General features: G+C 45.3%; 1 protein-coding gene and 1 long non-coding RNA gene across 2 annotated transcripts in view; one reads left to right on the forward strand and one right to left on the reverse strand.

The window, feature by feature from the left end:
* The first annotated feature begins 637 nt into the window (after nt 1-637).
* LOC141409673 (uncharacterized) lies at nt 638-15,261 on the forward strand. Its single transcript, XR_012431068.1, has 3 exons — nt 638-749; nt 2,411-2,497; nt 15,121-15,261. It is a non-coding gene; the product is annotated as an uncharacterized lncRNA (long non-coding RNA).
* Nucleotides 15,095-20,841, reverse strand: part of CDCP1 (CUB domain containing protein 1) — a 62,856-nt gene continuing 57,109 nt past the window's right edge. Inside the window, exon 9 of the mRNA XM_005546873.4 lies at nt 15,095-18,850. Coding sequence (XP_005546930.3) covers nt 18,421-18,850 — 430 coding nt within the window. The 3' untranslated portion in view covers nt 15,095-18,420. The remainder of the gene's footprint in view (nt 18,851-20,841) is intronic.

Below are 20,841 nucleotides of genomic sequence, written 5' to 3' on the forward strand. Positions count from 1 at the left end.
GTTCTGAGAGCATATGAAGAATTGGGAAAGGCACACCAAAATAAACATTTTAAGTTGTACGCAAACCTGGTTAATGTTCTGTGGGGTAATAAAGCCATAGGCTACTTTCTATTCAGTTTATGACAATAATATAATCCCAAGAGTTAGAGCTAGGATTCCTTATCCTCCTTCTACAGAGGTTGTAAGACCTATGTGATTTTGGTACTCTCTTTCTCTTTTGATGCTGATTATTCGGCAAATCCCATGTGGCTCTGGGTACTATCTTTCTTGCAAGATGTCAGGGGCACCTAAAAACCTGCCTGGGAATTTTTCTGTGCTCATGGGTGGGTGTTACATGTCATGAGATCAAGAACCCAAAAGCAGAGGACGAGATTGCCATGTAAGACCTCTTGGAACCCAAGGCTTCATAATTGGAACATAGCAACATTTGCTGCGTTGTTTTCCCATGTCTCTAGGTGACTGGATACTTATTATAGAATGCTGGTCGTTATGGTGATGAGAGCTGGGGGAAACCAGGCTGGGTGCACACTGTGAATGAAGGTTTAATCTATGTCATCCTTTGTCACAGGTCATCCTGTTGCCTAGGATGAAGTGTCACATAGTTTGAATCCACATTGCTTGCTGACATCATAGGTGAATGAACTTTTCCAAGATTCTGGAAGCCTATTGTAATTTGTGTTCTCTACATTTTCCTGAGGTCACAGGGATGCCGTGATTACTAAGCTCTATGGTAGGAGTTGGGGCAAGAGGTGAGTAGAGTTGACCAATGACCGGTGCGCCAAGGTCTTTCCGCCCTTTGAGATTCCAGTCAATTCCAGGCATGGAGTTGTGATTAAAAGAACGTCAGATGGCATAAGAATGATACAATGGACTTTGGGGACTTGGGGGAATAGTGGATGGGGGCAAGGGATAAAAGACTACAAATTTGGTGCAGTGTATACTGCTCAGGTGATGGGTGCATCAAAATCTCACAAATCACCACTAAAGAACTTACTCATGTAACCAAATACCACCTGTATCCCAATAACTCATGGAAAAATAAAATAAAATAATTTTAAAAAAGATTTAAATATAACCTCCTCAGAAAGGCCTTTCCTGACCACTCAATCTAAGATAGCCACCCAGTTATTCTCTATGTCATTCAGTTTTAATTCCTTAATTAGCTCATGCTATTTATTTTGTAATTGTTTGTTCCCCACTCCAGATATAAAACGCATCAGAGCAGGAACCTTATCTTGCTCATTGCTGTATCCCAGAGTGCTCAATAAATATTTGTTGATTGAAGGACCGTCTTCTGATTCAGTCACAGAGAGTTGGGCCATGAGGGAAATAAAGAAAAAAGTAGAAACAGGAAATGAAGAAAATCAGAAACAATTTAATACTCTATTGTGTGTAAAAATGAAGTGACAAGAAGACATACATAAAGGGGTTAAAAGAAGGAGAGAGGAAAAATAAATCACTGTTGTGTTTTGGAAAAACTCTTAATTTAGAGGGAAAGGAACTAACTTTATTGAGCTCCCTCTATGCAGGAAACCTAAATTACCAGATGATGTGGGATTTTTGATTTGTTTGTTTGTTTTTGGAAAGATTTTATTTCAACTTAGAGTCATCACCAAAATTACTTTCCTCATTTTCAACCTTTTCTTAGAAAGAAAAGAAAGTGAGTTCTTTTAGTCTATAGAAAGAAAAACAAAAGCCTATTTGTTTTCATCAAGTGAAATTGTCAAGGATGACTGGCAGTGCCATTCACTGAGAAAGAATACTAGAAGTGTTTTGCAGGGAAATCACAAGTTTCATTTTTAACAGGTCAAAATTTAGATATTTTGAAATATTCAAGTAGAGGTGTTGACAAGATAATGTGATACATCACTCAGAGGAGAGATCTGAGCTGGAGATCTAAGTCTTTGATGTGTGGATGATAATTGAAGTCATAGGCACGGATGTGAGTGTCTAGAGAGAAAAAATAGCTTATTAAAAAATGGGGTTTCATGGATGTACCTTAGGGAGCTCCAGTATTTAAGGTTTAGGTGGTAGCAGACAAGCCTTTGAAGGAGACTGAGAAGGAATGGTCAGGAGAATATGGTTTTATGAAAACCAACGGAATATACTGTTTCAAGGAGAAGAATGGTCAGCAGAGTTGAATGCTGCTGAGACACTAAAGAGAATGAGAATTGAAAATGTTCATTCCCTTTAGTGACATTGAAGTCTTTGACCTCAGTGAAAGTAATTTTAGCAGAGTGGAGGTGGAATCTGAGTCATTTTAACATCCACAGTGCCTTTCCATAGAGTAGATATTTGGTATGTTTTTTCGTTTGCTTTACCATGAAATGTATAATTATGCAGAAGAATGTATAATGTATATGTAGTATTTGAAGAACAAAATGAACCACATTTACCCATAAACCTTTAGGAAACAACTTTAGAAGACGCCTGTGTGCCCCTGCCTGCTTGCATCTAGCTTCTTCATCTGCCCGGGTGGACCACTCTTACTGTCGCAGTAAGTGTTCCCTTGCTCTTCTTTTATAGTTTTACCGCATATGAGTGATTCCCTAAACAATACACTGTTATTTTTACAATATACTTTTTTAGTTTTAACTGGTTTTGAACCCTGTATAAATGGAATTAGACTGTATTCATTCTGGAAAAAAAAAAAAAAAAGAACCTCAGGTGAATCAAGGATAGTAAAGTGCTGATCATTGTTGAGGCCGAGTGATGGATATATTACTGTTCATTTTACTCTTTCCTCTACTTTAGTGTATGTTAGAAGATTTCCATACTCGAATGTCAAACAATTTTTGAAAGGTTGAAAAAAGCTTTTCTAAATTTTTATTATTTAAAAAAAATTTTTTTTAAAATTTTTTTGAGACAGGGTCTCACTCTATTGCCCAGGCTGGAGTGCAGTGATGTGATCTTGACTCACTGCAACCTGGCTCCAGCCCAGGCCTCCCCCAGCCTCAGCCTCCCGAGTAGCTGGGACCACAGGCTGCACGACCACACCTGGCTTGTATTTTTTATAGAGATGGGGTTTCGCTATGTTGCCCAGGCTGGTCTCGAACCCCTGGGTTCAAGCGATCCACCCATTTCGATCTCCCAAAGTGCTGGGATTACAGACAGGCATGAGTTACCATGCCCGGCTGGAAAACTTTTTTTTTTTTTTTTCTTTTTTAAGAAGAAAAGAAAAAGGAAAGAAAAGGGCACTTTGAAGATCTTATAGGGTCATATTTAAGTGGTAAAACTTCGGAAAAGTGACTGATCTCAGGCAAACCTCGGGGTATTGTCCAGCCCCTTCCCTGCTTTATTTTTACTCCTTAGTACTTATTACCATGTAACAAACTATATATTTTATTTATTTATCTTACTTATTGTTGTCTTCCAGCTAAGTTACAAGCTTCATGAGGCAGGAACTATTGGTACGTTTTGCTCATCCCCATCCCCAGGACTTGCAATAGTAATAGTACCTGGCACATGGATAGGTTCAGCTTCACGCAACAGAAACCAATAGTGACATAAACAAGACAGAGGCTTTTTTTTTTTTTTTAAACATAAATATATGCCACTCAACAGTGGAACCTAGGCCCCTATCTCTTTCTCCTTCACCGTCCTGACTGTGACTTCTACCATCAAAATTGCCTCATGATCTCATTATTGATGCCAGAGCTCCAGCTGTCACACACATTCCAGGAAGGAAGAAGAGAGGTGGGGCAAAAGGACACCTACTTTTCAACTGAAGCTGTCTCAATTAAAAGTCTTTCTTGTAGTCCAATCTCGTTTCCAATCACCTGCACAAAGATGGTTTGAATGCTTGGAGCAGCCCTCACTGTTTGGCTATGAGAGTTCCAGGTCTGCACTCGAGGCCATTATCTGCATCCCAGGACTTCGCTTTAGGCCAATGTCAGGAGACACTTACAGAATGAATATGAAACTGATCCTCTGCTCTCTGAGGAGTGGTCCCTAATTTAGCATTTGCAGTTTTAGTGGGTGACACTGAGTCCCTGCAGAGGCACCAGGTGGCTCTGGATTTGGTCTGAGTAGCTTCAGCTCTTGCCCTAGGAGTGCCTGGGATAGTTTCAGATGAGAAACGAGATCCTGGATGGGCACTCCCCATAGGGTCCCCTTTCTTTTTTCTTTTTCTTTTTTTTTTTTTTTTTGAGACGGAGTCTTGCTCTGTCGCCCAGGCTAGAGTGCAGTGGCCGGATCTCAGCTCACTGCAAGCTCTGCCTCCCGGGTTTACGCCATTCTCCTGCCTCAGCCTCCCGAGTAGCTGGGACTACAGGCGCCCGCCACCTCACCCGGCTAGTTTTTTTGTATTTTTAGTAGAGACGGGGTTTCACCATGTTAGCCAGGATGGTCTTGATCTCCTGACCTTGTGATCCGCCCGTCTCGGCCTCCCAAAGTGCTGGGATTACAGGCTTGAGCCACCGCGCCCGGCCAGGGTCCCCTTTCTGAAGAAAGTTGTCCAAAGATAGGAAGCTTGTTGGAAATGTCTGGACTCCAGTCCAGAGATCCGGCCTCTTTGTGGGGCCCAGGAATTTGCCTTTTATATAAGAAACCCAGGTAATTTGGACACAGGTTTGAGAAACGACACTGAGATACTCCAGGCCATGGAATGAGATACCAACTGGTGTAGGGCAGAAAACATCTAGAAGCTGTTCTTTCCCACTGAGGCCAGAAGGACAAACATTGCACTCAAGTAAGCCTTGAAGAGGCCTTGAGTCTCCACGGACTCAGGCCCTGCTCAGTGTTGAGTAAAATAAAGGTTAACTCAGTAATCTGATGAAAGCTCTCATGTGGATAAACAGTTCTCATTAGCTTGTTCATTGTCCAATGAGCTCACTTGGGTCTCATTGGTGACCATGGCTCTTTTTGATCATCCATAGACTTTCAGTGACAAATTGTACTTTGGGGTTAGTTAATGCTCATAAAATAATAAAATAAAACAAAACAAAATGAAATAGCACCATGTTACAATGAGACTCAAGATCATTTGATGATGTTTTGATGAACTGTGTTTATATTAAATGAGGGCCCTCATTTGAAGCTTATTTTCATGTTTGAAAAAATTTTTATTTTTATTTTTTTGAGACAGAGCTTCACTCTGTCACCTAGGCTGGAGTACAGTGGCACAATCTTGGGTCACTGTGACCTCTGCTTCCCGGGTTCAAGTGATTCTCCTGCCTCAGCCTCCCAAATAGTTGGGATTACAGGCTCTGCCACCATGCCTGGCTAATTCATATATATATTTTTTAGTAGAAATGGGGTTTCACCATGTTGACCAGGCTGGTCTCGAACTCCTGACCTCAAGTGTTCTGCCCACCTCGGCCACCAAAAAGTGTTGGGAGTACAGGTGTGAGCCACCGTGCCCAGCCTGAAAAAATTTTTAAATGCTGAATGACGCTATCTTTTAGGGGAGACATTTCACTAGTACATAAAAAACAGGACAAAACTATCAAAACCACACAGTGACATTTAGAGTGGTCTCTAATCAGCTTAGAAGAGTGAGATGATGGGGCAAATCTCTTTAGAGGCTCTTTCAGTTGACAAGGCAGGCAACTGAGAAAACAAAATTAGTTGTATGAAAACATGTTTGAATGAAGAGAATTTAGACATCTAAGCAAACATGATTTTTGCATTATGCTGGAAACAAATGCTGCACGCTTTGGAAGGATTTACAATCACATTTAAATATAAACAAACAAACACATAAGAAACAGGGACTGAAGCAAAGATGCCAAGTTGCCTGCCTGTATCCTTTCATCTCTTCTCTCATTCCCCTCCTGCAACTGACCTTTATATTGGCAGAGTCTCTCCAGTGTACCTAGAGATAACATTGATAGAGGTGAGGTGTAATTCAAAGTTGCTGAGTGGGGCTTACAAGAAAGTTCTTTTTTTTTTTGAGACAGGATCTCATCTCACTCTGTCACCTAGGCTGGAGTGCAGTGGCATGATCATGGCTCACTGCAGTCTCAACCTCCCTGGGCTCAGGTGATCTTCCCACCTCAGTTTCTGAGTAGCTGTGACTACCGTGCGCCATCATGCCCTCCTGATTTTTTTATTTTTTGTAGAGATGGGGTTTCACCATGTTGCCCAGGCTGGTATTGAACTCCTGGGCTCATGAGATTCTGGTTCACTTTGGCTCCCAAAGTGCTGGTTACAGAAGTGAGCCACCATGCCTGGACTACAAGAAAACTTTTAATGGAGACAGCTTCAGTTGAAAAGTAAGAGTCCTTTTGCCCTGCCTCTCTTCTTCCTTCCTGGAATGTGTGTGTGACAGCTGGAGCTCTGGCATCAATAATGAGATCATGAGGCAAATATGATAGTAGAAGTCACAGTCAGAATGCTGAAGGAGAAAGAGGTAGGGGCCTAGGTTCCACTGTTGAATGGCATATATGTTAAAAAAAAAAAAAAAAAAGCCTCTGTCTTGTTTATGTCACTATTGGTTTTTGTTGCGTGAAGCTGAACCTATCCATGTGCCAGGTACTATTGCAAATCCTGGGGACGGGGATGAGCAAAACGTACCAATAGTTCCTGCCTCATGAAGCTTGTAATTTAGCTGGAAGACCAAAAATAAGTAAGATAAATAAATAAAATAGATAGTTTGTTACATGGTAATAAGTACTAAGCAGTAAAAATAAAGCAGGGAAGATGGATATGAAGTGTGGAGGTCAGGGAAAGGCTTGACATTTTAGAGAGTGTCACCAGGGAAGCCACATGGGATTTCATTGGGGGAAATTAAGGTAACATTTGTGTAAAGACCTAGTAAGAGAGAGAGTCAGGGGGTGTCTGGTGGACAAGCATTCCAGGTGGAGAGAACAGCAAATGCAAAGGCTGTGAGGTCAGAGTGTTCAAGGATAGCCAAGGGCTTGGACTGAGTGGAGCAGGATGGTTGACAGAGTACCTGGCAGGAACTGTTGTGAAACAGGTGATGGAACCAGGACTAGCAAGGCCTTGTGGACCATAGGAAGAACTTTGGCTTCTACTCTGAGTAAGATGGGGCCACAGGCAGGTTCTAGGCAGGGAAGTTGCAAGATCTGCTTTATATACAAACAGAAACACTGTGCTACTGTCTTGAGATGAGGCTGAGGAGGGTGAAGGTGGAAGTACAGAGACTAATTTAGGAGGTGACTGCATCATCTAAGTGAGAGAGGATGTTGGTGTGAACCAAGTGAAAGGAGTGGAAGCAGGAAGAAGGGGGATTCATCATATAAGGGAGAACCATTAAGGTCCCCTATGGACTGGATATAGGATGTGAGAGAAAGAGAGGAGTCAGAGAGAACTCTAAAGTTTTTGGAAGGACGGAGCTGCTGTCAACTCCATTTGGAGCAAACTTGTTTCCTCTAGCCTCCCCACCAATCGGAGGAACAGGTTTGAGGGGAACATCAGAAGGTCAGCTGTGGATATTTCAAATCAGAGATGGCCATTAGATACCAACTGGAAATCTTGAGCAGAGATGGATACATGGTCAGAATTCAGGGCATAGGTCCACTTTGGGAGCCATTGGGACATGGATGGTATTTAACATCATGGGACTGGAGAAAGTCACCAAATAAGTAAGTGTGGAGAGAAAAGAGAAGAATCTGGGCACTGAACCACAGGGCCCTCTGATGTTTAGAGATTGGGAGAAAAGGGGGAACCAGCCATGGAGACTGATAAGGAGAAGCCAGAGGGGAAGGAGGAAAACCAGCAAATCTGAGGCTGTGGTGGCCAAGAGAAGGAAATGTCTCATGGAGGAGAGAGAGAGAGATGGTGTTAAATACTGTGTCAAGTAAGATAAGGACTGAAAATTAAATATGAGGATTCAATAAAACTGTTCATATAAACATTTTAGAAGAGTTCTTGGTAAATAGTAATCATTTAATACATAGAAGGTGGCATTACACACACACACACACACACACACACACACACACACACACACTTGCTATATTAGCCCTGTTTAATCGCATTTTCTGTGATGATGGAGATGTTCTATATTTGTTCTGTCTAATACAGTAGCCACTTAGCCACATATAGCTACTGAAAGCTTAAACATGTGGCTAGTGCAACTGAGGAACTACATTTTTTTAGAAGGGGGAAGAATTGTATTTTATTGAAACTCAACTCAAAAAAAGAAATACAATGCTGTAGTGTGCAATATATTCACACAAAGCACCCTCAGGTGCACATTCAAGTCAAGTAAGAACTCCATATCCCTTTTCCTGGTTTTCCTACCCTGGGACCTTAGTCTCTTCCATATACAATCATGCACACTTAATTTGAAAAAGGAAACCCAGTGTATTTTGATGTATTCTTTAGCACCAAATTTAACGAAATTTTAATTAAATAAATACTAAAGTCTAAATAGCCACATGTAGCTGCTGGCTACTGTCTGGAACATAGGCAGTTCTATAGTCTGTTCTGTCTAAATAGACCTATTCTGTCTATAGGCCAATTTACAAATGTTCTTTTTTTAGATGATCAGCCTAATGAGTTTTAGCCAGCTTATAAAGGTGTGGCACAGAAGGCCCTTTGATAGAGTTAAAAAATCATGTGCACAGGTGTGGAAAGTGTGGGTGAGCAAGCAGAGGCCAGCACCCTGAAGAAAGAGGCTGATGGAGTTTAAGACACACTAGGACTCAAATCTTGGTCTGTCATTTAGTTGTGAATCCCCAGACAGGTTGTTTAACCTCTCAGAAACTGCCTCATCCTCTGAAAAGGCCTGGCTACTTAATTTGCCAGAGCCCAGTGCAAAATAAAAACACTGGGTCCCTTGTTCAAAAATTATTAAGAATTTTGAACTGGCAACAGCAGAGACCAAGTGTGGGCCCTTCCAAGTTGTAGGTTCTGTGTAACGCATAGGTTACATGACCACGAAGCTGCCTCCTGGGTCTTGAGGATGCGGGCTGGGGAGTCAGAGTGTTGAAAATGGGAGAGGGAACAAAGGCGAGAGTGTTTGCTGCTGCTGCACTGCTGCTGGCCTGGGCTGGGCAGAAGGCTGGGGTGGGGAGCTCTTTTCTTACAGCAGTTTCAGATTTTCCTGTAGATCAGAAAGAGAGCTACAGGATCTCTTTCTGAGTCCTTGTAGACTATAGCTAATCTTTTCCTAGGCTTGTTTGTTGGCTGGGTCTTAAATGACCATAGTCTAGCTCTTGCAGTTACCTACTGACATGATTTAGCTCTGTGTCCTCACCAGATCTCATCTTGAATTGTACTCCCATAATTCCAACGTGTTGTGGGAGGGACTTGGTGGGAGATAATTTGAATCATGGGGGCGGTTTCTCCCATACTGTTCTCGTGGTAGTGAATAAGTCTCATGAGATCTGATGGTTTCATCAGGGGGTTCTGCTTTTGCATCTTCCTCATTTTTCTCTTGCCACCACCATGTAAGAAGTACCTTTTGCCTCCCACCATGATTGAGGCCTCCCCAGCCATGTAGAACTGTACATCCAATTAAACCTCCTTTTCTTCCCAGTCTCGAGTATGTCTTTATCAACAGCATGAAAATGGACTAATACGGTAACTTGGTACCAGTAGAGGGGGCGCTGCTGAAAAGATACCTGAAAATGTGGAAGTGACTTTGGAACTGGGTAATAGGCGGAGGTTGGAACAGTTTGGAGGGTTCAGAAAAAGACAAGAAAATGTGGGAAAGTTTGGAACTTTCTAGAGACTTGTTGAATGGCTTTGCCCAAAATGCTGATAGCAATATGGACAATAAAGTCTAGGCTGAGGTAGTCTCAGATAGAGATGAAGAACTTGTTGGGAAGTGGAGCAAAGATGACTCTTGTTATGTTTTAGCAAAGAGACTGGTGGCATTTTGCCCCTGCTGTAGAGATCTGTGGAATTTTGAACTTGAGAGAGGTGATTTAGGGTATCTGGTGGAAGAAATGTCTAAGCAGCAAGCATTCAAGAGGTAACTTCAGTGCTATTTAAGGCATTCAGTTTTAATAAGGAAGCAGAGCATAAAAGTTCGGAAAGTCTTCAACCTGACAATGCAGTATAAAAGAAAAATCTATTTTCTGAGAAGAAATTGAAGCCAGCTGTAGAAATTTGCATAAGTAATGAGGAACCGAATGTTAATCCCCAAGAAAATGGGGAAATGTCTCCAGAGCATATCAAGGGTCTTTATGGCAGCCCCTCCCATCACAGGCCCAGAGGCTTAGGAGGGAAAAAAAGGTTTTGAGGGCCAGGTCCAGGGTACCCATGCTGTGTGCAGTCTAGGGACTTGGTGTCCTGCATCCCAGCCACTTCAGCTATGGCTGAAAGGGGCCAATGTAGAGCTCGGGCCATGGCTTCAAAGAGTGCAAGCCCCAAGCCTTGGCAGCTTCCACATGGTGTTGAGCCTGCAAGTACACAGAAGTCAATAACTGAGGTTTGGGAACCTCAGCCTAGATTTCAGAGGATGTACGGCAATGCCTGGATGTCCAGGCAGAAGTTTGCTGCAGGGGCAGGGCTGTCATGGAGAACCTCTGCTAGAGCAGTGCGGAAGGGAAATGTGGGGTTGGAGCCCCAACACAGAGTCCCTACTGGGGCACTGCCTAGTGGAGCTGTGAGAAGAGGGCCACTGTCCTCCAGACCCCAAAATGGTAGACCTACTGACAGCCTGCACTGTGCACCTGGAAAAGCTGCAGACCACAGCCTCAACGCTCACCCATGAAAGCAGCCAGGAGGGAGGCTGTATCCTGCAAAGCCACAAGGGCAGAGCTGTCCAAGACCATGAGGACCCACCTCTTGTTTCAGCAAGACCTGGACGTCAGACATGGAGTCAAAGAAGATCATTTTGGAGCTTTAAGATTTGACTGCCCCATTGGATTTCAGATGTGCATGGGGCCTACAATCCCTTTGTTTTTACCAATTTCTCCCATTTGAAATGGTTGTATTTACTCAATACCTGTGCCCCCATTGTGTCTAGGAAGCAACTAACTTGCTTTTGATTTTACAGGCTCATAGGCAGAAGGGACTTGCCTTGTCTCAGATGAGACTTTGGACTGTGGACTTTTGAGTTAATGCTGAAATGAGTTAAGACTTTGGGGGACTGCTGGGAAGGCATGATTGGTTTTGAAATGTGAGGACATGGGATTTCGAGGGGCCAGGGGTGGAATGATATGGTTTGGCTCTGTGTCCCCACCTAGATCTCATCTTGAATTGTACTCCCATAATTCCCACATGTTGTGGGAGGGACCTGGTGGGAGATAATTTGAATCATGGGGATGGTTTTCCCTATAATGTTCTCATGGTAGTGAGTAAGTCTTACCAGACCTGATGATTTTGTCAGGGGTTTCTGCTTTTGCATCATCATCATTTTTCTGTTGCCACTGCCATGTAAGAAGTGCCTTTCACCTCCCGCCATGATTCTGAGGCCTCCCCAGCCATGTGGAACTGCAAGTCCAATTAAACCTCTTTTTCTTCCCAGTCTCAGGTATGTCTTTATCAGCAGCATGAAAACGGACTAATACACCTACACTCAAGGGTAGAGAAGAGGCCGTGCTGGTTCATCCATATAACTCATGGGATCATTAGGAAGTTCTTAAGGCTGGGTGCAGTGGCTCACGCCTGTAATCCCAGCACTTTGCTGGGTGAAAGCGGGAAGATCACCTGAGGTCAGGAGTTTGAGACCAGCCTGGCCAACATGGTGAAGCCTGTCTCTACTAAAAATACAAAAATTAGCCAGGTGTGGTTGGGCACACCTGTAATCCCAGCTATTCAGGAGGCTGAGGCATGAGAATCGCTTGAACCTGGGAGATGGAGGTTGCAGTGAGCCAAGATCATGCCACTGCACTTCGGCCTGGGCAATAGAGCAAGACTCTGTCTCAAAAAAAAAAAAAAGTTCTTAGGAAGCCTGAGGCTAGGAGAGAATTGGCCAGCAGGAGGCTGAGTTCCACCTTTCTCATTTCGTCATAAGCACGTTTAAAGCCAAGAAATAGCCTTGTGAACCCCCCAAACAGAACAGTGAGCTGTGGGGTTGGGTGTTGTTTGTGGGTTCCCCAGGACTGGCTGAGGATGCCTTGATGTGGCACTGATTAGATATGATCCCAGAGACCACACAGATGTGAACAGGACTCCCCTCTTCCCTGGGGAACAGAAGTCCATGAGAGGCTGGGTCTGAAGGGCAGGGCGAGGGTAAAGGAGACAGGTTTGGCAGCAGCCTCAGGGCTATAGGTGCTTTGCCCTGTGGTTTTAACATCAGACCCCCAAGTATCCCTGACTTGGGGGAGGAGCTGCCTACACAAAGTCCAGACAAGGCAGGGCATATAGGTGGAAGCAGAAATGCCAATCAGGGTGAGTGACAGGGATGAACCAAAGTTGGGTTCAATATTCTGGACCAGGGTGACTGGAGGAATCAAAGCATTCTAGAGTTAGAAGTGGGCTTAGAAGATTTAATCTTGTGCCCAGGACTAGGTATTGTGCTTCAGTGTCCCTGAGGCCTCCTCCACCTCAAACTTGTGGCGTCTTGAAGGAAAGCAAAAGAGGAGACAAACACTATCTAGGAAGCCCTGGGGTCTGCCAGACTCCTCAGCAGCCCCTCTCCTGACTGTGGATCCCAGGAGAACCCAGTCTCATGGCCTAGCTGAGTAGCAGAGCACTGTGGAAAGGCTATATGATTGCTGCCCTGCCTCTTGCTGCTCTGTGACCTTGGGCTCGTGACTTCACCTTGCTGGGCCTTCTCCTCTCACCAGTAAGCTGAAGATAAGCTTTGCTGCTAGGATATTAGAGGATGACATGAGATAAGGTTTGTAAAACACAGGGCACTTGCCTGACATCTACTTCCTCCTTGCCATCTGGAAGCCTCCAGTATAACACCTGCCTGAAGTCACTGCTGAAGTACGACATGTCTCTGATAATTAAATGTAACAGACATAATTTCTAGGGCACCCACTGTGTTGGACAATGTGAGGCAGATGGACCAAGTACAAGACATGGGCCCCTACCTCTGAAAAAAGTAGCATCTTGGTTAAGCAAAAGACAAGCAAGCACAAGCTTTTTAAATAATGAAACTAATACAGCTACATGCAGAAGAATTATGAATCAAAAGGCCTATTGGGATTTAGAAGGAGAGCTTAGCAGAGTTGGAGGGCTTCCTGGAGAAAATGGGCTCTGTGATAGACTTTGAAGTGCTGGTAAGACATGAAAGGTGGGCAGCTTTTGCTGTGAGTTGTCCAGGAACAATGGCATGAGCAAGGGGTGGGCAGGAGTGGATTCAGAGCCCCACTGGAATAGAGTTCTGAGGTCATGGGTGAAGTGGGCGGAGAGAAGTCTGAAGAGGTAAGGAGGGCCAGGCAGTGGACTGGAAATGCCACACCACCAGCAAAAGACCAAGGATTCTGTTCTAAGGGCCAACCAAGTCTGGAGGCACAGATTTCAGAGCGACAGAGTCACATGATGAAAAAGGACTGGTGGAATAGAGGGGGATGTTGGATGGGAGGAGAAACTAGAACAATCAGGGTGAGTGACAGGGATGAAATGAAGTTAGGTCCAATATTCTGGGCCTGGGTGACTGGAGGAATCAAAGCGTTCTAGAGCTGAAAGTGACCTTAGAAGATGTAATCTTGTATAGCCATTCAGAACAGATTAATGCCCTTCCTGGGTCCATGGCAAGTTCTTCCTCTCTTAGTTCTGTCAAGAGCTGGTTGTTGGAAACAGCCTGGCACCACCCCTTCCCCTGCCATTCTCTCACTTCCTCTCTCACCATGTGATTTCTGCACGTGCAGGCTCCCCTCTGTCTTCTGCCATGAGGGGAAGTAGCCTGAGGCCCTTATCAGTTGCAGATGCTGGGTTTCATGCTTCCTGTACAGACTGCAGAACCATGAGCCAAATAAACCTCTTTTCTTCTTAAATTCCTCATGCTTATGTATTCCTTTATAGCAACATAAATGGACTAAGACAGTACCCTCCCTATGGGGCAGTGTGCAGAGAGAAAAGACCAGAAGACCAAAGACTGAACCTTGAGTCATGAGAACAGGATCCAGGAGAAGGGGCAGTCAGAGGTGGGATGCAGCCCAGATGTGGTCATGGTGATCAAGGACGCAGTGGTGAAGGTGGTCAGTGCTGTCCAAGGGCATGACCTGGACAGCTCTGATCTCCCCAGCCCCACTGAAGCCTATTACAGATGGCTGCAAATTCTTTGACACTTCTCCCACTGAGATGGGGAGGGGGAATCTTTGCTTCCTCCACGTAAATCTGAGTAGGTTCTGTGACTAATGCCCCCATAGAATAGAATGGAAGTTTAGCTGGGCGTGGTAGTGCATGGCTGTAGTCCCAGCTACTCAAGAGGCTGAAGTGGGAGGATCGCTTTAAGCCCAGGAGTTCAAGGTTGCAGTGAGCTATGATCTTACCGCTACACTCCAGCTGGGTCAACAGAGTGAGACCCTGTCTCAAAAACACAAAAAACAAACAAACAAACAAAACAAAACAAAACAAAACAAAAAAAGGAATAGAATGGAAGTAATGTCATGCCAGTGTCCAGGTCCAGCCTCTGAGAGACTGGCTGTTCTGACCTTTAGAATCGGGGAGCACTCAGTCGTGGAACCCAGCCACCATGTTGTGAAGAAGCTCTGTGCAGTAGTCCAAGTGACCAGGAGTCAAAGCTCCCAGTCAACAGCCAGCACTAACTTAGCTGTGTCAAAGAGCCCACTTGAAAGAGGATTCTAATTGTGCTGCCCAAGCTGAGACCACGTGGAGCAGAGATATTCAGTCCCTGCTGAGCCCTGCTCTAATTATAGATCTGTGAGCAAAACTACTAATTTTTAACTAAATTTTGGGGTGGCTCATTACACAGTATCTGGTTTTCTCGGTGGATTCAATCCGGTGTGCTTGAGTCTCCCCTCCAAGTGCATGGCAGATGGTGGGAGCCATGGGAACTTTCCTCTCACTGCCCTCCCTTTACTTTTGTTCTGGTGGCTGGTGACCCGCACGGGGCTTAGAGATCAACTGTGGTCAGTGATTAGGGTGGCCCTGGGCCTCTATGGGGGTTAGGTATTGGGAAAGGTCACACAGGGTGGGGCCCATGTTGCCCCACAGGAACAGAACAGAACAAGCCCTGGCCTCTCAGCTACCCATTGGCAATAGCTTCCATTCCTTCCACTTGCGTACAGGGAGACTTGAAAATCAGTGGTGGCAAGACTCCAAGACTATCATTTTTATTTCCAGACAAAAACATCTGCTTCACACACAGAGCGGCATCACACGAAGAGGAAAGAGCCTGTATCCCAAAGCCCAGCTTTCCGCACCATCCACAAATGAAGACAGCATCTGCTGAGCCCACGCTGAGCCTGTCACAGTCAACAACTGGGAAACTGGGGCCTCTACTGAACCAGGGGACAAGCAGCCGAAGCACTTGAACAGCTTGATACTTGTTTTTTGGTACATTTGTTTATTTAAAAAAGCATAGGAAATGAATAAAATGCCACTAAAAAGTATCTGCAATGAATAAATTATTTCCAGTGAAGCACTGCAGATCCACACACACCAGTCCTCTAACCTTTACCAAGGCCATGTCTGGTGGGCTTGTGCTTGTCTCAGGTGACTCTTCCTTGAGACCTTTCCCTTCTGTGCAATGATCACAGCATTGGAGACCAGTCCTGCATGCGCTGGCCTTCCATGTAGGCATGGCAGACCACACGGATGGGCACTGGGCTGGCATGCAGTAGGCTTCAACAAACGCACTTCACTGTTTCCAGTGACCCTGAAATGTTTTATATAAGTAGGGCCTGGGCTTTAAAGAAAAGAGCCAGGGTTCCTCAGGCTAGGCCCCTTCACTGAGGCACAGCTTCAGAAAATACTGGTCTCAGGAGCCAGCAACTTGTCCAGGAGTTTTGAGCCCTCAGTTGAAGGAAAATGGCCATGTGGTGTCCTTGCAGGCAACAGTGATGTCGGTGATGGTGACAAGTAGCCAGCCCAAAGAAGGCCAACCCCACCTTGGGTGGAATGCAGGTCACCTAGTCCTGCTTGGAAGGGGCTAGGAGGTTGGGGAAAGTCGAGAACGGAGGGCCAGGGCTCCACACAGTGAATTCAAATAAGGACTCTTTGGTGAGGGAAGGAAGCTGCAGCCCTCCTTTGGCCCTTTATGGAGGGTCAGCACCTGGGCTCACAAGCACAAGGGTCACTGGGCAGGAAGCAGACTTTTAGAAGGGAAAGGTGCTATAGGCAACGCCAAGGGCATAATTTAAATATCCTGTCCTCTGGAAAGTGTTCAAGAGGTCTTGCAGTACACACCATTTAGGAGATTATAAAATTCCTTTCATTCACGCCATGTGAACAAGTTGAGGCAGTGCGTTTTCAAGGTGAATTCATTGAATACAATGAAGTACATTTATTTTTTGAAGGAAGTTTTTGCCACAGAAATATTGAACTTGGGACTGTGCTGACAAGCTATAGCACAATCCCTCTCCTTCCAGATTGGAGCAGGGGTGGCAAAGCAAAAGTCCACAGGCACTGGGTAGATAACTGGTGTAAATGAGGGTGTGGGGCAGGATGTGGTGGCTCACATCTGTAATCCCAGCACTTTGGGAGGCCAAGGCAGGAGCCCAGGAGTTTGAGACCAGCCTGGGCAACATGGTGAAACCCCGTCTCTACAAAAATTACAAAATTAGCTGGGCATGGTGGTTTGCGCCTGTGATCCCAGCTACTTGGGAGGCTGAGGTGGGAGAATCACTTGAGCCCAGGAGGCAGAGGTTGCAGTGAGCTGAGATTGCACCACTGTACTACCCCCTAGGCAACAGAATGAGACCCTGTCTCAAATTAAAGAAAAAAGAGGAATGTGAGCACACATTGGTCTCATGGTCTACTCACCTGATCAGATTAATGCCAGGGGTTCCTTTTCATTACAAGAAATGCAACCTGCAGGGGCATTGATCAGTAGAAACAAACACTCAGCCTCATTGTGGGAGGTGATAGGGAGTAGTGTGGGCTGTGGTGACCTGGTGAAGTAGACACCAAATCTAAAGGCAGAGCTGGTGCCCAGCTCCAGCCAGTTGTTGCTGGGTGAGAATGTGAGCCTCAGAATGGCCGGTTCTTCTGATCTGGATTGTTACGGGAATTTTTAAATTTTAAGTGTTAGATTCTGCAAGATAAACAGAACATCCCTGTGGGCCAGATCATTTTGTAGCCTCTCCTGTGGGAGTCAGTGGCAGGAAGGTGTGGTAGGCAGAATAACAGCACCCCAAAGATGTCCTGGTCCTAATCCCCATCTGTGGCTATGTTGTCTTGCATGGTAAAAGGCTCTTCCAGTGTGAGGAAGGATGTTGAGATGGAGAGATTATCCTGGATCTTCCTGGTGGGCTTTGTAAGTCAAAGAGGGAAATGGGAGGGTCAGTGACACAGTGAAGACATGTGAGAAAAGCTTGACCAGCCACTGGAGCCTGGGAATGCAGCCAGTTTCTAGAAGCTGGAAACGGCAAGGAACTGGCTTCTCCTTAGAGCCTTCAGAAGGAGCACAGCTCTGCTGACACCTTGATTTTCATTCAAGGACATCCATTTTAGAATTCTGATCCCCAGGACTGTAAGATAATGTGTTGTTTTTAAGTTACCAAGTGATGGGTTGCAGTGGCAACAGACAACTAATGCAGGGGGCCACTGTCCAGTATATATTTAAACATTTTTAGAGGACGAGAATATTCTCTAAATTTTTCTTTAAATGTCAAAGTATTGCTGCAGCTGGGAGAATCGCACATGGAAACTTAAGGAAATTTCTCTAATTGCTAGGACTACAGGACGATGGGATTCAAGATGAATTTCCACAATGGGATAACCACAAGCCGACCTAGAGAATCAGGAAGTCTCTTATCAAAGCAGATATGTGTCAATGCTGCTCAAACACACACACCCTTTTCTGGCTGGACAGATTATAAATTATTCCCACCTCCCGGGGGACTGGCACACGTTTATCTAGTGGTCGATAGAAGTCACAATGAAGACATCCAAACCAGTTAGCATGAGTTGTTACTAAGTCAGGTGAAGAAAGCTAGGTGGTTATACATTTGATCTCTTAAATGCACAGGACCACCAAATAAATAATAATAAAAAGGCACATTGTCATTTTCATCCTGGGGACCCCAGTGAGAGTAGGGATCTCAGGTAGGCTCCTTGGAATTGGAACTGTTGTCCTGAAGAGGGCAAGCCTCTGTTTAACACTCTGAATCCAGGGCTTGCTGCAACCCTATGCTAGGTGACTCAGGCCTCTCTCCTCTCATTACAGGCTGGCTAACCACACAGCCTGAGTTGAGAAGGACATGAGCTGTCATGACCGTATCCAGATGAGAATTCATCATTTTCAGTGTCTTGTGCTTAGAATGAGTCCACTGAGCAATGTGAAGTTGGTGGTGTCCAGGAAAATCTCCTGCTGTTCCTTCTGTATAATTCCTCTTCTTTAGGATTTCTGGTTAGGAACACGGATGGGTGTCTCAGTGCCCTGCTTTATGAAACTCAGCAAATTCCCTGGAAGGGATCAAGTTATTCTGCTGGCTCCACAGGCTCCTGAGTGTTCAGCAAGGGAATGTCTGTTTCCTTGCTGTTTACATCCCCGTTGTTGGGGTGGGAGAAGGTGTATGGTTCACTCTCGGACTCAGGAGGGGAGCAAGGAGGCAGCTCTTCAGCGGCCAACTTTGCAGTTGGGGCCCTGGAGCATATGGTGGGTGGGGAGGGAGGGCAGACCCCCATGGTGCCCTGGAACGGCCGGTAGGTGTCCACCTCGGGCTGCAGGAAGGACCCGCCGGAATCCTGTAGCAGATGCCCATACACCATGGTATCCTCGATGACTGCATATACATGGGAATCATTGTCCTTTCGCCCTTTCTGAAACTTTTTTGGCTGTCTTGGCATCTCGGTATTGATGTTGCCATTATAGACACCCACGGCGGGGCCCTTGTTTGTCTTCTTTTTCCTATTTGGAAAAGGAACAAGACAGAAGTCAGAAAGGAAAGAATCTTAGATGGGTACCATTGCTATGGCCCTGCTAGAGCTTGGATTCTTTAGGGTTCTGACCATGTCTTCCCCAAATCCCTCAAATTGCTCAGCACTTGAAACTGAAACTCTGTCCTCAGTGAACATTTAGAAGGGACCTGATTTTGTCTCCAGTTTTCCAAGTGGAAACAGAGATCACAGGTGGCAGAAGAGTGGTTTAGAGAGGGCACCTCTAACACTATCTGTGCTCAATTCGTTTTTGATAAGATATGTGGTATCCAATGGTGGAAACATCTGACAATCCCTTTCCCCTCCTTTCTACCAGAAATAGGCAGTGTCCCAGCCCATCTCAACCACATCAGGCTCAGTCATGCCCAGGTCAACTTTCCCACAATCTTAGCACTTTCCCATAGCTCATGCTTTCTCTCTGTTTTGCCTGGGAAAAGCTCTGACCATCTAGATTCTAAATGGTGACACAAGAGACTCAAGAGTCCAGGTTGTATCTTAGTTTTCAGCATGAGTTGGTGAGAGGAAAACTCAGCATTAGCAGAGAGACCCAGTGCCTCAGCAGTCACCCCCAACAAAGGAAAGAGCTAAAAAGAAGACAAAATTCAGGCTGCAATGCCAGAGTTCTTCAATAACACCATTAGCATTTGGATTTTAATGTTCTTTGGTACTTGGACCTGCACGGGCATTAGTGCTTGCTGCCACAGAAAACAAAGCTTTGCTCCCCATCTTCATGAACCAAACAGCAAGGAATGCTGACTTTTTAGCTGACCAGTGATGCAAATGGAGGAGATTAGCTCAATTAGTGTAATGGACCATATAAGGCAAAGGCTGGCAGTTCATGGTTGTGGACAGGCTCTCTGTAGTTTGCTGAGATAAAAATAAACCTGGCACCTTTAGCTTGTAACACTGAGCCCCTGGCCAGGATGATGGGTTCCTAAGGCTCCTGCCTGAAGCTCTGTAATGTTTGTCCCCACTAAAACTCTTCTCATGCTATCCTGAAACCGACTGTTTATTTGCCTGTCTCTTCAGTCCCCTCACCCCCATAGAAGAGATTGTCTTGCTCATCACTGTCCCCAGTACCTCAATGAATCCTAGTGCCCAGGAGACACTCAGGAAGTACCCACTTAGAGAACAAGTTGGATAGCATCGTCTCTCCTCATTCTCACTATACAACCTGTCCGTCCTCCTACACCAGCTTGGGCATGGATAGGCCTTATGCAAACCTGCCAGCCAGCAGCCTCACACAAGCAAGGCCTGTAGCAAGGCTGGGCTGATGATTCTCAGGCTTAAACTGGAGCTATTTCAAGATGAGGCAAGTGCTGGATCTCTTTCCTTGTCCAATTCCCTCCTGATAAGGAAGCTGGGGCCCAGTGTTAATGCCACGCTTCCCCAGCTGGGTGGGCTATTCCATGCACCCCAGATGGGAAAATTCCCTGAGAGAAACAGTAACATGATGCTTCCTTAAAAGCAGTCCTTTTTCCCCATGTGTTATAGGTACAGCCGCTTCTCACGGAGAAAAGACTCCTGCAAGCCAGTCCTTCCTCATCAGCAGAGACATTTGTAGACACTCTTATTGTAGACCAGGAATTTCAGTTGTCTGCTCAGGTCCACAGTTAATTTTTGAAAAAGAATTTTTTGGCTGGGCATGGTGGCTCACACCTGTAATCCCAGCACTTTGGGAGGCTGAGGTGGGCGGATCACAAGGTCAAGAGATTGAGACCATCCTCGTCAACATGATGAAACCCCGTCTCTACTAAAAATACACACACACACACACACAAACAAAAATTAGCTGGGCGTGGTGACAGGTGCCTGTAGTCCTAGCTACTCAGGAGGCTGAGGCAGGGCAATCGCTTGAACCCAGGAGGCGGAGGTTGCAGTGAGCTGAGATCGTGCCACTGCACTCCAGCCTGGCGACAGAGTGAGACTCTGTCTTAAAAAAAAAAAAAGAAAAAAAAAAAA

Source organism: Macaca fascicularis, chromosome 2 (genome assembly GCF_037993035.2).
Source record: "Macaca fascicularis isolate 582-1 chromosome 2, T2T-MFA8v1.1".
Taxonomy (NCBI): Eukaryota; Metazoa; Chordata; class Mammalia; order Primates; family Cercopithecidae; genus Macaca; species Macaca fascicularis.